Here is an 18336-nt window from a genome sequence, read left to right as displayed (position 1 = left end):
GCTATGCCCCCAATGAACTTTAGACAGTCAGCCCCCCAAAGCTGAGTCAGACTGAAAGCTATAAATAACAACCATCTGGGTCGACCTCTCTCATCAAACAGTGACACTGGTAAATTGAGCGCTCACACAGTACATACAAATATAACTAAATCCTCTCCCAAATGCAATGGGAAAGGAGGGCCGACGACAGCCCTGGTACAGGACGATTTGTGGCCGTGGTACTTTCTGGGCTCTGGCTCGACAACTTCTACAACAGAGAGAGAGAGAGCTGGTATGGATGAGGATGTGCTTAGTACCCAGCGTTTGATGTATTTTTTTTAAATTATGTTTCTCTTCCTGCTGGCCAATCCAAATGCCCATCTTGTCAGCAACGACTGAAGCTAATCTGCTGCCTGAAACCCCTGCTGGCACAACAGGAGCTATCAAACACACACACGACGTTGTGCAAGCTTTCCCATGCCTCTCGGGTCAGGTGTTTGGCATCGTTGGCAAAAACTTAGCAACCTACAGCATCTAAACCACTCCCTTAACCAACAAGTTTCAAATGTGACCCAAAGGACCTTAGGTTCTCACCCCCCTTTGAGAAGGGCTTGTTCACATCTTAGGACGGCTGCAGGTTCTCCTCAGCTCTGGACTAACTCATTAGACTGACCAGCTCTAATCGATCTCAGAGTGACCAAGCTCCTTTGGTGGGCAGCCGCCTGGGCATGTCAGCTCCTGTAGAGGCAGCAGCTATCCACCTAGTCCTGCCTGCCAACAGGAGAGGTCAGTCTGATTCTTCAGGTGGAGGAAGCAGAGAGGGAAGTCACAACTTTTTTACTTATGAAAAAACAAGAGAAAGACAGAGAGGAGGAGAGAGTCAGAGAGAGAGCGAGAGAGGCAGGGGAGAGTTTGCTTGCTAAATGTTTTATGTGCTTTCCGTAATGGAAGTGGCTGTGTCAGCGTGGATACTGTGAGTGATGCGCAGCAGGGGAGAGGCTGGGGGGGAGGGGTGCAGAGTGGGGTGGGGGGGGGTTGTCTGCTAGGAGATGTGGGACGGCTGGGGCTGCAGGTACAGGCTACAAGCAAACTGAGCTCTGCTTCTGCTACACAATAACATGTTTTCCTTTCAAGCTTGCGTCATCAAAGGGGGTGTTGGGGAGGGGAGGTTGAGAGGAGGTCGAAGGGGTGGTAAACTAACACAATGTATAACTTAAAGTTCAACCAAATTGTTTGCACTCATGACTATTGCATTCAATTACATTTTCAGACAATTTAGAAGCAAATACTTCATGAATGTATTGTATTGTTACAAATCAACCTGCAAGGTTGCTAGCCAACTAGCCTGCTAAGGTTAGCCCTACCAGGCTGCTAACGTTATCTAGAGCACGAGTCAGACAGTTGCTATTAACAACTAGCTTATTGCTACATTAAAGTAAACCAAAGTTTTATAAACACATAACGCCATCTAACCAGTTATCAAAGAATGTTAGCTATTTGCAGTTATCTTATCCAGTAAGCTAACTAGACAGCTAACGTTAGAGAACATGCCGAAAAGTTGACAAAAACAAAAAGGAGAACAGACAAGCCCACTGCACGAAGGCACTAGAGCCTGCCGTGTCCATTGCCCTACATGCCCCATCTACTTCTTGTTTACATCATACTTCCTGTGATTGGTGGATTGTAGGTCACCACCGCCAACACATGGTCTGGAATTGAATTAAATACTAGCATGGCTACTGGCTAACATTAGCCAGCTTAAGATAGCTGCTGAGCAAGCATACAAACTCAGTAGCACAGCATAGATCCTCCAAATTACTGAGAAATAGTGCATTCTGGGTAGTTTAGAAGCTATCCAGGAATAAGGTAATAAATACGTAATAACCCAAAAACATAACTATGTTTGTACTTGTAGGTAACCATGACTCCAACTAAGTTACTATGTCTTTGACCACACTGTGTTACATTGGTGAGTAAAAACTCATGCTTCCTACCCTTTAACGTTTTTAACTAGTGTGAAGCGAAGGGGTGAAGACTAAAGGGCCATTTTGACAGACTTGGGAGCGTTGCAGAGAGGTCCCCCCTAACCCTGTATACCAGCTCCTCCCAGCTAAGCTACAACAAGGATACTCAATCCAGACTGATTTATTGGATGGTGCATTTGTTTACCTCCACATGACACCAACTTTCACATGAATCACATTCCACAGAGGGGGACAATCTCAAGGGACAGCAGCTTATAGAGCACCACTCCACCACCACCACCTCTACACCAGAGGAGGCTGGTGGGAGGAGCTATAGGAGGACAGGCTCATTGTAACAGGCACCTGCCACTAACTGTAACCACACCAAACACAACACAGTCCAACAGGCAATACAGTCTGGGGATCTTGTTAAAAACACAGCAATCAAGAGCATTGATTGCATCACTTCAGTCACATTCTTGGAGGGGGGAATGAATGATAACTTCAGTATCTTGTTTACTGGAAAGTCAGAAGGATAAACATGACTCAACCACAGTAAGCAAGGGGACGAGACGTTTCACCTTTAGACCATAAATTAGTGCAGGAAACAAACAAGATGAAGGGAGGGGAGGAGCAAAGGGCAGCGGTGGGGACGTGGTGTTTGTGTGACTGCTTCAGATACCGCTGCTTTCAGTCTCACAGTCCAAACTCCACTAACAGAGGGCCTAACCTGAGATTTGTTCTCTTTCCCCAGCTCTGATATGGCCCTCGTCTTCTCCCTCTTGTTCTTCTACTTCAGGAAAAGAAGCTCCCACCATGCCTTTACCTTTGGCCTAACTATTATCATATCTTCAACATTTCCAGACAGAAAATAAATGAACCAGACAGAAAGTCACACTCTTTCTCAAGCATGTTACATTTCTCTCCAGCATCTTTCAGACAGTTAAATCAAATGTTATTTGTCACATACTTTGTAAACAACAGGTGTAGACTAACAGTGAAATGCTTACCCAGTTACTCAGGGCCCTAAAACTAAGTCAGTAACCTACACACGGCCGCTCCGCCCGCACCACACTGTGAGGACAGAAATAGGCAGCAGAGAACGAGTCAGTTGGATACTCAGATAAAAATAACTTAAATTAAAGGGGGATATAGCTGTAAAGTCACTCAGATATGAGGGTATAAAGACTGCACTTCCCACTCATGTCTCACAGAGTCTGATACCTCTTAAAGTCCAGAGAGGAGCTTCGAGTTACAATTGACAACTACAGCTGTGTGTTGATTTACAATTAGCCTGCTAAATCGCTGTTACTAGGAAGTGATAATGGCAACATTAAAAAGTTATGCACTCAACTGTAAACGTGGACTCGAAGTGTCACCATCTCCCTACCCCCCTCCAATAGAGATAGCAATATGAGGAGTGAGGTCTGGCCAGTGAGAAATAGTTATGGTTGAGGGGAGGCGGGGCGACTAAATAACTTTCCAACTGCCAAAATGTTCTGGCCACCAACTTAGATAATCACCAAGTCAAGTTATTTCAGTGCATGATAAGTTTTATTTCTGATCAAGCAGAAACCTTGTTTAATATCTACTAGACTTCTACCAACCAGCTTCTAAATGTCAATGTAACCCCCAGACACTGTGCCCACTTCAGTGGCGGCTCACTGTCATGAAAGGGAGTCTCTCAGCAGGAGGATGGGACGACAGGCCAGCGAGGGACACAGACAGCCCTTTCCTGAGCCAAGCTGCAATCCAATTTAAGGCTTATGGGGGCGAATCTGCATTAAACTACTGTACACTAAGCAGTCTACAAGGTGAATCCCGTCAGCTATTCAACAAGTGTCCTCCTCGTGCTTCACTTTTCAACCCAACCTTTATCCTGGCCTCTCAGCCGCATGCCGATAACTCGCTTAAGTTTTATGGGAAACTCCTGAGATAAACGGCACCATGGAAAGCTGTGACCTTAAAATAAGTGCTACAATGTAAAGCATCAAGGGCACATCCATGGACAAAGTGCATGACTGACTGTGATTGACTGTCTGACCAATGGCGGTGTCAGTGCCTTCCTGCTACCATGCTGGGATCAGTGGGGGGGGGGGGGGGGGGGCTGGTGTGGTCGTCCTCGTAGAAGCTTTAGATTGCTTGTTTGAAAACGTTCTTAAAAATGGGCCAATTAAGTAATTTATATCTAAAGAGCATTAAGTGGATAAACGATTGACGGATAATTGAATTCCCTTCTTGAGCCAATGCCGGAACTAGGCAAGAATGGGAAAACATTCCACAAATAAATAATAAAATTAAAGTATAAACAGAAGAGCATTACAAAAACTGGAAAATTGTCTCCCTAACTCAGTATTCATTCATGCCTTCATCTACCCCACCCCAACTCTCCCTCCACTTCCACATTTATTCTTCCGTCCATTGAATAGGCATCACCATCTCCACAAGCTGCTTCCTGTACTAACACAGACCTGGCTGTTCACTGCCTGAATGTCACCACACTAAGGTATCTTTGTCATTAATAAAACAGGCTACATCCTCTGTAATAACACAATAATAAGCCTGGTGTTCAAAAGTAGTTCAAACCCCTGTAGGTCCAGGTGTTGCTTTTGATTGACCTGTATTGATCCAGCAGGTCCAGACAGTGAGAATCTAAAACAGTCAGATACTGTGAAACGTGACAGAACATAAGATGTGCAATTCCCCAGGGGCAGGGATTCCGTGAAGCACTTGACTTATACAGCAACAACATAAATCTGTCATGCTACTCGTAAAATAAACTGTGAATTGCCCAAATGTCAAATATTATGTAACCCTGTGAAACTTTAAGGGAATCTCCACAACAGAGGTGATACAAACGTAACCTGAGAATGAAAAAGAATATGCATCAGGCCCCTAGAAAAGGATAGGACACATGGAGGTGGAGGGGCCCCATTACAGGCTATGAGGTTTAACACTCAGATCAATAAAGTTGTTTTGCAACCTCACACACACACACACACACACACACACACACACACACACACACACACACACACACACACACACACACACACACACACACAGTGGAACTCCCAGCTTCGCTAGGATTTCCCAGCTGCCTGGCTGTCATGGTAAAACACGCTGAAGTGTGAACCACATGACTCTTACAAGTAGAGCACAGCTGTGCAGAACATAAAAGGCATGTGTCCATCCATGGAAACACTGGGACCAAAAGATCAATGGACTGCAGTAGTAACACCTGGGCAACAGTAACCTTGAAAGGGAATGAATTTATTCCCAGAATTGTTTGAACAAGTGGCTGGAGACAATTGTGGGAAAGGAGAAGGGGAAGGGGGTTGGGGTCTCCTAGGTGGAACTCCTCTAGGTGGGGTTTGCTTGAGTTTTTGTGATGAGCATTTCTGGGAATCCCCGGCCCTATTAAAATAAACCTAAAACAACTTCAAATTATAAACTTTTATGCTCTAGCACAGCTATTGTTGAGATAGATGTTAAAAAATGGTTTTATCCAACCTGAGTTAAGAAAATGAAGTCAGAACAATATGAACAGGTTGATTCTGTAATTACATCATTGTTATGCCAGTAACAAAACATTACAATATTTGTATTAGTTCCATTCTACTACATTAAAACATGTGTATGCTTTTCCACCGAAGTGCTCTACAACAATGATGAAAACTGTACTTGATGCATCCATGAGAACAGTAGTAGGCCACCGACCAATGGAGCTCTGCAGCTTCAAGTTTAATCCTCCGACTCTTATGGAAAGAATGGATAGGTCTTTCCCCGATTCTCTCGCCCTCCTCTCATTACGTCATCAGTATAATGCTTGCTTCTTTTTAGTTTTTTTACAATGGCACACAGTTTTGTGATTGTTCATGACTTTGAGGAGGATGATAAGCGCCACAGTGTTATCAACACCACAGATCGCAGAAACTATGCATGAACAACACTCAAGTGAGAACTACGCAAAAACAACGCTCAAGTCAAAACTATGCATAAACAATCCTCAAGTCAGAGACCACAAACTGCTTCAGCTCACAACACCGAACATTTACAAGCATTGAACCAACCAAGAGAAACCAGGAAGTTGGTGCCATAGACAAACACATCTTGATCCAACTCATGCTATAATGAACATCGGTCTTATCAGTTTGTGTCATACAGGATGAACATGTAAGGATACACAATACTCATATCTCAACTAAGAGCATTGAGGATATCACATGCTACAAAAGTTTCATGACATCATCCCACAGAGGTGGTGAACCTTTTGGAAGAGAGGAGGGGGTCTCACAGAGAACTACACAGGTGATGCAATAACAACATACTTTACCACTTATAATTCCACACTCATTATTCAAGTATGACAAATAACTATCTTTGCTTAGATTGATCCACTAAAAGTTAACAACACATGTGCTTAGTGAGAGAGTGAGTGAGTGTGTGTCTGTTTGTTCAACTGTGAGTGTGTATACTCATTCACAAACCAACAATATTGGTACTAACTTTTTGTCGGTTTCCGGAGTAGGTGTGACTGAGTTGGTAAGTAGCGATTTTGCTCTGGGTTGTTGATCCAGGATTCGGTCGGCAGATTTGCGACCATTCTGTTAGAAGGCTGCGACTTCTCCTCCACTGACGAAGTGATCACCATCTGAAACTCTTGTGTGTTGGGCTGCTGTATCCCAGAAATCAAGTCAAAGTTTATAATTTGGGGATTCCAAAAATTACTTTGGAAAACTATGAGGATGCATCAAGTGTAGAGTGAAGGGGTAATCCTCGCCTCAGAAATCTTCAGAAATCTCTGCAATCCAGCAATATACATCCAACAACAATAAAACTCAGGTTTGAACCGGAAAGGCAGGTATGTAAGGGTTTCACACAAAAATATTTCTTTGTCAACAATTCAATCCTGAAGTGGTGGAGACATTAGGAACCAACGAAACTAAAAAGGCACCATTAACTTGTTTCCAAAAAAGTTTCACGTCGTCTTTCCTCGGTATTCTTTATTACTATGTTTCTCTAAGGCAATGAACTGGGTTTCAGGCAACAATGCTTATTTATTTCTGACGTAAAAATATAATATAATTATTTAAACTACATATTCTTATATAATTCATAGCTATTTCTTATTTAATATATATATATATATATGTATATATATATATATTATAATATATATATATAATACTTCTCTGTGTATATGGGGAAGAAAATATTTGGTTACTCAAGTTTGCTTCTTATAAGTGCAGTTTCTCATGCATTGTTCCTTGTTTTCCGTGCTGAAAAATAAGTTTAATTCCAGTCAAAGATACAAAGACGATACAGTCAGAAAGTAGAACAGGGTGAGATGTATATCTGGGAGCTTGACTGAGACAGGACCCCCACTCGGATTTCCAGTTTTGATAATTCAGCAGCTGACAATGGAACCAGAGCTAAAGCTGGAAGTGTTGGTGGGCTGAGGGTGGGGGTCTCAATTTCCAACTACCAGCATTTACCCCATCACTCTAAAAATAGCCTTTGCCTCTTAGATTCCGTGTAAGTATCCTATTGTGAACTAATCAGTCAAAAAATAAGCAGGTGAAAGCAATCCAAAACATCTGTGCTGTTTTCTTTCCCAGACTTCAACCTCGTGGTTTAATCCAGTGACACAAAAGGTACAGTTCAGAGAGATAAATCATCCACAGTAAAAGCTTTTTGTCTTTGTCTCTTCCACCAGATGCACAAACATGAAAATCTTCCCTTCCCCCTTGAACGGAACTAGCGAAGTCCGCAGTTAACTGGTGACCTTAAGCGCTGCCAGGTCGAAAGGGTGGGAGGAGAGGGACACGGAACTAAAAACGCGAGTGACAACAACCTTTAGCTTGTGAAAAATGTTATCTGTGCAGGAAGAAGAAATAAACACGTGCATGCAAAAATAAATATGACAAAGCAAAGTGCTCATGTGCAAGTAAGTGTATTCCAAGGCACAACAAAAGTAAAACCGTTTTCAGTGTCAGTTTCTTGCTCTCTATTCCAAAGTCTCTGATCTAGGGAGAGTCAATGCGCCTCTCTTGATGATAAAAAAAGGTGAATATTAAATTTTGATTTGATGTGGCAGAGACGCGTCCTCATACGCAGCAACAATGTATCCTTCTCTCTCGCCAGTTCACTTGGGTGGCAAAGGCTGTTTGTTAACTACAGAATGTAAAATACTTGAATATAATATTTATAGCAATAGATCCGGTCCGCACTCTCCCAGATAATATTTATATTTTAATTGACGTATCTCGTCTGACAAGACATTGACGACAGTACAATATTCCGGTTTTGGAGTCTGTTCGTCAGTTTTGATTCAAAAACTGTTGCGACTGCTCAACAAAAAATAAAGTGGGTTTCCGGAAGTGAGTCTTGATCCCCGCGAAAGTAAAATAAAAACGTGCCTTTAAAACAAAACCCAATACTCCGTAGATCCAAATGATCAAAAGCAATAGACTTTTCAACACTGTCACCTCCCTCTCACACTGTCTTCTACGCAGTCGTTCGCTGCCAGTCAGTTCGGAGCTTTTGTACGTGGCTCGATTCTCTCTCCTCACGCTCCTGTCGCCTTTGATACCTCCAGGTCAAACAATTAACTATATTTTCATTCAATCCTCTGATTTTTCTTGCAGGATATTCACCTCCGAGGTGGTGTTCTTCCCGGGTAGCATTAACTCATATTCACCCCTCTCCCGTTATTACTCCCTGTGCTGGCTACCCTTTCTGGCCGGCTCCGGATCCACACCCTGTGATGCGGATTGTTCCAACAGCTATTCGAGCGCAGGGGGGCTGTGGAGATACACTCCGATAGCAGCGGAGTTGACGCAGCTCCATGCACATTAATCTTTAAAACTCTTAAATTATCGGGGCTACCTAGAGTCACAGTACAGCAAGGAGACATTACGCATAGTTTTATTTCCCTGTTTATGTGAAATTACACGCGGGGTACTTGAAATATTGTAACACACACAGCTACATGATGTCAACCCTGAGACTTTTCGCATCCCCCCTTTTCGAGAGTAGTTGCGCCACCAAGTTGCTCCTCTCCATTTATAGTAACAGGCAGATATATATACACTTTACATATACATATATACATACATTATTTATATATACATACATATATATATATATATATATATATATATATATATATATATATACATACATACATACATACATACATACATACATACACACACACACACACACACACACACACACCACACACACATCATACATACTACTACACACATACATACATACATACATACATATATACACACACACACTACATACACACCACAACATACATACACATTATATATATATATATATATATCGCACATATATATACACACATATACATACATACACACACATATACATACATACACACACATATACATACACACACACACATGTACATACACCACACACACACACACACACACACACACATACATACATATATATATCACACATATACATACATACACACACATATACATACACATATATATACACACACACACACACACATACATACATACATACATACATACAGTGCATATATATATATATATATATATATATATATATATATATATATATATATATATATATATATCTGCCTGTTACTATAAATGGAGAGGAGCAACTTGGTGGCACAACTACTCTCAAAAGGGGGGGATGCGAAAAGTATCAGGGTTGACATCATGTAGCTGTGTGTGTTACAATATTCAATATTTCGGGGCGGCAGGTAGCCTAGTGGTTAGAGCGTTGGGCCAGTAACCGAAAGGTTGCTAGATCAAATCTCAGAGTTGACAAGGTAATAATCTGTCGTTCTGCCCCTGTTCCGTCATTGGCCGTCATTGTAAATATGAATTTGTTCTTAACTGACTTGCCTAGTTAAATAAAGTTTAAATAACTGTGTGTAGATCTATAAATATACACACAGAGAGAGAGAGAGACAAGGACTACATTGATGGGGTGACACTGGGTGCACATGCCCAAATAAAAGCCCTTACCACTATTCACACAATATCTGAAAATGACAACCGCAACAATGTTCCTGAACGAGATACTAGTATACATGCTGTGGCAAAAACTTGCCAACTCATCTCAATCTATAACAAAATAATGAGTCCGATGGAGCATAAGGAAAATATACAAGTGAGTTATAACTAATTATTAAGGTATTGGATAAAGTCAAACAAGTTACTTTAGAATCAGTTAAGTAAAGCAAGCATTTTGTGACACTATATTTGAGTCAACTTGAAGCTCTAGCCTCTTTATGACTTTCTATCTTTCAGAAGTTTATTCGATGTCATGATTATGACAAAAGTTGCTTCCTGTACCTCAAGTTTATTCAAGAAATAATTACTAAGACAGCTATTTGTTTGCTGTCCTTCACCATGTCTATTTCTGCAAGCTTAATTTCGTTCTACCAGTCCTTGAGAATGATTTCACCTTTTCTGTGCTAAAGCACGCACACTGGCAAAACCCTTCCCCTTCTCTTATTGCTTTCCACCGCCACTACTCTCCGCTCTCCCTGACGCGCCTTCCCCGATCGTGAGCTCAACACTCCCCACCCCCAGTGTGCGCGTTCGCAGGCTCTGTTGCTATCCGACGCCACGGCAGCTCGAGCGTGATTGGTCAGACGACGTCCCTTCAGCTGCTTGAATTGGTCAACTTGGATATCTGGGCGGAGATAGAAAATGAGGCTGCCCTGTCCTCTTGCCTCCTCGTCGTCGCCAAACGCATCGCGGAGGCAAAAAGACGTGCCCGCTGAAACAGTTAAAGACCTCAGGTAGACAGTCAGGGGAATGGGGTAAGACCACTAGAAATGCGACCAAAGGTGTAGCACATGAAGTCATGCAAAAAAGGAAGCTATAACAGTTTCCTACAGAACAGTTTCCTATAGAAAAGTTCAAACAATACTTTAAACTTCCCATAAATTGCATGCATAACTGGATAGGGCACAAAAAAACACAAAACGAGAATATCTCATGCCAGCACAGGGACATCTGCCAGGTGACCGTTCACATCTAATTAAAATATTCTGTCCAGTACTTGCCTGCAAGTCACACAAACTAGGATAATGTAAGCAAAACAGGCAATAATTTAGAATATCTGAAAACACTGGCAATCTGATCAAACGGAGTTACTTTTTTGCAACATCAACAAAATATACTTTGTTTCTTCTTCAGATCAAACACAGGAAGAAAATAAACTATTTTAAACCCTTGTGACACCAATAAATGGCAATGGGGTAAATTATTATCTATATGACATAATAACAGACGACTTCAAAAATGTATATGTATCTCAATCCAGTAAAACACAAAGGGCAGGTTAAGTAATGTTGTGATAATTTAGCCTTGGTATTTTGAAAGCTCTGAAAATAATTCCCTGTGACATGTGGAACCGAAACAGCATTGTCTGTTCTCAAGGAGATTGAATGTTGTGAATCCCTGCGTGTTCATGTCGGGTATTCGTTTCCCTATTCTCCCCCAAAAGAACAGCAACTGGAGAGATGGGAGGGGATGTACAAAACGAGGTTAAGCATGCCGTCATTCATCCTCCACGGTAGCCAGTGAATGTGCGTGTTCCCCCTTCAGAAAAACTTTAACTTCACTGCAGACAGCTACTGTCGTCATGCAAGGATTGGGATAGATTTCAGCACACAACTTTATCAAACTGCGAGCTGGAGATATTTGAAATAGCTATGCAGCACATGTCACTTCCATTAGAGAGCACTGTTGATGCAAAAACTAAACCCCAATTACAGGTTATAGGTTAGCGATGTTACTGAGGTGGTGGGTGACATGGGAAGGGGGATGTGGGTGCTCACACCCACAATAAATGTACAATTTGCATGCAGGACAAGGACATTAGAATGACTTTTGCAATAGCACCTGGGGTTGCTCTGCAGTTGCACTGTGTATGCATTTGCTATGTTCTGGGGGAAGACTGGCAATCTAAAAAGTCGCAGGGTATTGCTATATTTCTCAATTATGAATGTTCTCTAGACCACAAATTAGAATGTAAACAGTCACCAACAACAATTATTCAATGTGCTGAACATTTAAAAAACCTGTGTTACCAGAAACATACAAATGATGAGAAAAATAACAATAGGTAGCCTTAACAATACATTTAATATATATTAGAATAAATAACAATTATGTCCCCAAATGTATGTGTTAACTGCAAAACAATTTCATTCCAAAATGCCAGGGACTTTGACAGTCTGATCTGATCTGATCTGGAGACTGACACCATCGCCTCCCATCTTTGTTCCAAAATATGACACAACAAATATGAATAGCAACGTTATACTACACTTAGTTAAGCAATTAGCCAGCAAATTCAGTCCCCCTTTCTCCTTGGCGCCGAAGAGGCACAGTAAGGCACATACAGTCGAAACCGAACTGGTGCAGCCTCCTTGTGTCAATTAACACTATTTTGATTGTATACGCACAAATGTATAGATAAATGTGTACGTGTATTATGTGAGCTGATTCTCGGGAGGGAGTGTGACTCGGTTCCAATAAATCACGTTTGCAAAGCTCCCAGACACCCGAGATTAAAAACGCAAGGCGAAGACTCCGGGACTCACGTGCCTTGCAGCAAAATTCCACCCGGCAACTACACACTGTACCATGGTAACAGCCCTGCCATTGGTCCCGGGTGCGTTTTGAAATGACCAATGGGAGGGCCGGCAGCGGGTGATGCGTGTTGCTAGGTAAACATGATGCAGTGGGAAGATACGGTAGTCGAACTCTACAGAAGAAGCTACGAGCGCCAGAGGAACGGAGGGGTAACACAGCAGCGAATTACAATTACACTGCGGGGAGGTTGCCGGGGTTGCGTTTCGGCTCAGCTAAAGCTTGGGAAGATGTTTTATAAGGTGTGTGTATACTGTAGAACTAAATGTCCTTTAATTTCAGCGATATGTAGACCCAGAGACAAGCACTGATTTCACCCATCATAATCATTACTCATTCTCACCTAGCGCAGGGATGGCTGAAATCCTTACCAACAACGAATCAAATGCGTCTCTGCTGTATTTTCAACCTCCATATCTACAGGCAGAATATCCAAATATATATCATAGCTCTCATGGCCGACCAGTGAAATCCTAACAACTAAATAAGGTTACATGGCGCCAAGGTCTCCACCTTTTTAAAATAGGCACCAACCTTTTTACTAACCTTTGAAATGGAATAAAATTAACCAATAATACAATTTACTTTGTAAAAACATAGAAAATTATGCAACAGCAAGTGATGTAAAATGCTTGATTTATTAAAGTTATCTAGAACTTGCAGTATGTTACAGTTGTTACATCAAGCTGCAACTGCTAAAAGTAACACACTGACAAACAGTTTCAAATATCAAACTTTGACTTGAGTGAAACAAAGTAAATCCAAATATACATCTATGCCTCATCCTGTTACAACATGCCCCTCTGATCATCACAACAGCTCAAGGACCTCTGGGAGGAATGGGAAATGTGGCAGAATTCCTGTTCATGGCTAGAAGGGATCCAGCTTTTGTCAAATTAACATCAGATTTGACTTTTCATAACAGGTTAGGAGAATTAGGTTAAGATTAGGAAAAGGTTTAGGGTTAACTAAAATGCAAAAAAATATATACTTACATTAATTTGACAAAAGCTGGATCCTTTCTAGCCATGACCCATAATTCCACCCGGCAACTACAGGCATTTACAAAACAGACGCAAGGCATGTCATAGGTGATGAGCATGAGTTATGTTTCCCAGTGGGCTATATAGTGTACAGGAAAGGTTGGAGTTACATGTGACAAAAATGGCCCAATGTTGCTACTGCCATGAGAGTTCTGCCAAGAAACCCAAGAGCAGGCAGAGAGTCAAGTTGAACACTGAAAGAAGTTTGAGGCGCTTCCTCCATAAATAGGACCCGGGAGGTCCCTGCAAGGACAGGTGGTTCCCTGCAAGGACAGGTGTAGGAGTGTAGCAAAGGGGAGGCAAATACTCGGGCCATGCCGGGAATACTGGACAAACAGATTGAGCAATCTAGACAATATTAGTGTCATAAAGATATGACATTTTTTTACTTGCGAGTAACCATGCAGTTACAAATGAAATTCAATACAGAAAGAATTTCAGGAAGTCCAATAATCTCATCAAATCAAACTTTATTTGTCACATGCACCGAATACAACAAGTGTAGACTTTACCGTGAAATGCTTACTTACAAGCCCTTAACCAAGAAGAGTTAAGAAAATATTTACCAAATAGACTAAAAGTAAAAAAATAATTATAAAAAGTAACACAATAAGAATAACGAGGCTATATACAGGTGGTACCGTTACCGAGTCAAGTGTGCAGGGGTACAGGTTAGATGAGGTAATTTGTACATGTAAGTAGGGATGAAGTGACTATGCATAGATAATAAACAACGAGTAGCAGCAGTGTCGATATGGGGGGAGGGGGCAAATGTAAATAGTCCAGTGGCGATTTTATTAATTGTTCAGCAGTCTTGTGGCTTGGGGGTAGAAGCTGTTGAGGAGCCTTTTGGTCCTAGACTTGGTGCTCCGCTACCGCTTGCCGTGCAGTAGCAGAGAAAACAGTCTATAACTTGGGTGACTGGAGTTTGACAATTTTATGGGCTTTCCTCTGACACTGCCTATTATATAGGTCCTGGATGGCAGGAAGTTTGGCTCCAGTGATGTACTGGGCCGTACGCACTACCCTCTGTAGCGCCTTACGGTCAGATGCCGAGCATTTGCCATACCAGGCGGGGTATGTTATGTTTTTGTTATGTGATGCTTATAAATGATAACTGTTGAATAGAAAAGAGGAAATCACTTTTTGCATGATCACTTAAAAAAAAAGGAACATCTTTCTTGTCAAACATCTCCTTCAATGTCTGCTAATGACACCTAGAGGTCTCCATTCTCCTGTATGAAACTGCTGAACATGACTGAGGTATAAAATGTGTTCTGCTCAGAGTTACCATCAATTCCATGTCAAGTCTAATAAATTCAGGAAAGCATTCTACAACAAATTCAAATTTTTATCCCAATTTCATTAATAATACTTCTCTATAATTTTATTTTACGCTATTTTAATTCCGAAATTTATTTTGTTTTGCCAGAAACTGTTTTGCCAGAAACTTGTAACCTGTTCTCATGCAGGAGCAGTGTGCATTACTGTGTCTGTATTAAAGGGGGAGGGATAATGGCACAGAGAGAGGGCTTACGCAGCATCACTATGCACGTGTCTTTGCGCTTATGCCTGACCCTTTTCTGGAGAGAGACAGTAGAGAATCCCCACTGTTAATCCCTGATGAGGCTCCCCCTCCCCCCGCTCGACCTTTCACCTGAAAAGCACACATTCATTCCAGCACAGACAGACAGACAGGGCTAATCGCACATACCACCAAACTGTGTCACACAGAGACCCAAAAGCGTTAGACAGGATGCACATCTATTGTACCTAACACAATGTTGTCTCTGCATGCGTGTGGACATTTCCAATGTTGCACTATGTCATGGTTAACAATGCCAAGATTAAGGGTTATTTTTTTCTTAAGGGGTCAGGGAGAGTTTATGTTGAGATCAGGTTTCTGTTTGGGATATACCCATAAGAGGCAATGGCACAGTTCCAGTTGTGACAGTCTGTCTGTGTGCAAAAAAATACCCTCCTGCTCTTCCATTTAAATTAACAGCATACATTTCACATTCAAATACAGACAGAAAACCAAATATTTTTTAATCAACTGATGGTAGTAAGAGGAATTGGAACTGAGGCTTTGTGACAGCACCGGGCTGACCCTAGGACCAGGATAAACATCCAGAAGTAGATTAAGGGGTGTGATGCAGGCCAAACGTTGTGATAATTGAGGAGGGTCTGGTGGTCCCTCCTTTGCTGCCCCCAGTGGCCAACCTTATCTATTACAACAAACCACTTGCTGGGTACTGCCAGAGGAGGAAGAGTGATGTCTTTTCTGACTAGCACCAAGCAACTGCACTGTGTTATAGGGGAGCAACTGACTCCAGTGCAAAGTGCAATTAAATACTACATGGATGTTGCTAGGATCACATCACACAATGCTTTTTTAAATGTAGGGCAACATTTTTTAGATTCAGTGTCAAGTACAGAGAAACTCCTTTTTACCATCAGCTCCGGCTTCAATTTTAATTTATAACCCCTAAAATAGCTGCAGTTGATACTGTCAGGATGGATTTGGAGAGGGATAGGCAGGCAGACACATTTCACAGTCACCATTAACATTATTAGAAACGGCTCCGGCAGTATGACTTGCCAGAAGACCCATTACAAAATCTATTGGAAAACAGAACACATACCATCACAGCCAGGACTAGACCTTGCACCGACTATCTAACTGAAATAGCATAACAATAATTTGCAGATTTTCTGGAAGCAAGCTTTAGTTATTTTTAGCCCACAGTTTGGAGAATCAAATCTACCTTCTCTCCATCCTAGATTCGTTACAATATCTATGCATAATGATGAAGAAACAGTGACATAACATTGACTGAAATTAATCAATTGTAGCCTAAGTACCGGTCGTAGACACTGACTCAATTCTGATAGGGGAGTGAGGAGGACATTATATATTGTAGGCGGTGGTCTCTCCCAAAACCCCCAGCTGAACACCACACGATTAGTTGTTATCAATGAACAGCAGTGGAAGTTTTCTTTATATAAATGTAAACATCTGCCTTAAAGGAATACTGAGAGATTCTGGCATTATACCATTTTTATGTCTCTGTGTGCAATAAGAAGGAAGTTAGCATTAGTTTCGCAAGCCATTGCTAACTAGCATTAGCACAATTACCGGAAGTCAACAGGTACGGTAGCATTGCTACAAAAAAAAGTACAGGAAGGATGGACAGACAGACAAGGACAGCTGTAGCATCTATTCAAATGTCTAAACTGCGACATAAAAATAATAAGAAACTCAATTTTCCATCCAGCAAGCAACCGATCCAGTTTAAAGCTGCAATATACAACTTTTTGGGTAACCTGACTAAATTGACATAGAAATTGTGCTTGTTTAATTATTTGTTACTTACATTTATTTTTTATTTATTTTTTTACTTATCTATTTTTTTACTTAACACGTTTTCTTCTTAACTTCTTAAAGCATTGTTGGTTAATAAGGGCTTGTAAGTAAGCATTTCACTGTAGGGTTGTATTCGTTGTATTCGGCACCTGTTGTATTCGGCACGTGACAAATAAAATTTGATTTGAAATGTGTGATAGACTTGCTTTCGTTGAGAATGACAGATCTAAGAAGTGGTAGATCTTTTCTATGTGGGCTATTTCTAAGCTTACAGTTCTAAAGTAATTTTTTGCGTCTTTTACTTCCAGTTTTGTACACCAGCTTCAAACAGCTGAAAATACAATATTTTTGGTTATTGAAAATATATTTCACAGTGGTATAGATTAGGGATGCACGATATATATCGGTGAACATATCGGTATCGGCCGACGCCACGTAAAACTTTGCAGTACACAGCATTCCTAACCCTAGCCCACAATGTCTGCTGTGTGGATCGAGCAGTCAACAAGTCGAGCAGTCATTTGAAAGAGTAAGACCATTTCAGCGAGACAACTCAAAGGCGAAATCCATTAACGCCAAGATAATGGGATTCATTGCCCTTGACAATCAACTGTTCTCTGTCGTGGGTGATGTTGGCTTTCTTGACTGGTCGAGCACCGGTACACACTAGCGTTACCAAGTGTGCTATTGTTCAGATGTTGCCCTACCGAAGTTACACAGTAATAGCGTCACTGCTATTAGCTTCACGACATACTATGGAACGCCATTTGGGTCTTTGCGTGTCAAAAAAGATAGACATCAAATAACACTATTTGACACGTTAAATAAGCTTTTAATTTGACACATCAAATAACACCGTTCTATTATTGAATGTTGTCTGTTCTGAATTTGCATGTGCAAGCCAAGCACCACCACTACTATCAGTATCACTGTCAAAGCTGTATTAAAAAAAAGTCTGCAAACAAGCAAACACCGGCCACGAACGATGTGTTTACAATACCACGTTGGTAATAAAGCATTATGTTTGACCGCAACCTCTGGGGTAGCTAGCTAGTTTTAGCTCGGTACCTAGCTAGCACCAATACAACCAGCCTAAAATAAATGACCCGTAGAAACTGCAGTCATTTTCACTATTCTTAGCAATGATGTAGGAATACTTGTATTAACAAATAATTAACAAATTATTGTCTTTTGTTGCTTTAATATAACAACATTCCAACGTCGTTTAGCATGATCTATTCAATCATGGCATAATTATACTATTTGTATTCATTTGCATCACTGTCAATGAC

At 41.3% G+C, this 18336-nt stretch overlaps 1 protein-coding gene across 5 annotated transcripts in view; it reads right to left on the bottom strand.

Annotated features, from left to right (window-relative positions):
• Positions 1-18336, bottom strand: part of LOC106578455 (dual specificity tyrosine-phosphorylation-regulated kinase 1B) — a 70730-nt gene that overhangs the window by 20527 nt on the left and 31867 nt on the right. The window contains exon 1 of one of the 5 annotated variants that reach the window (XM_014157267.3): positions 6453-7083. The exons of 1 other annotated variant lie outside the window; for it this stretch is intronic. In XM_014157267.3, coding sequence (XP_014012742.2) covers positions 6453-6597 — 145 coding nt within the window. In that variant the 5' untranslated portion in view covers positions 6598-7083. Of the gene's footprint in view, positions 1-6452; positions 7084-18336 lie in introns of those variants that run through there. 3 more of the 5 variants (XM_014157278.3, XM_014157274.3, XM_014157286.3) reach the window with 3 other exon arrangements.

The sequence above is a fragment of the Salmo salar genome, chromosome 02, assembly GCF_965601325.2.
Source record: "Salmo salar chromosome 02, fSalSal1, whole genome shotgun sequence".
Taxonomy (NCBI): domain Eukaryota; kingdom Metazoa; phylum Chordata; class Actinopteri; order Salmoniformes; family Salmonidae; genus Salmo; species Salmo salar.
Note: the sequence above shows the minus strand (reverse complement) of the source record. Positions and strands in the feature narration are given on the sequence as shown.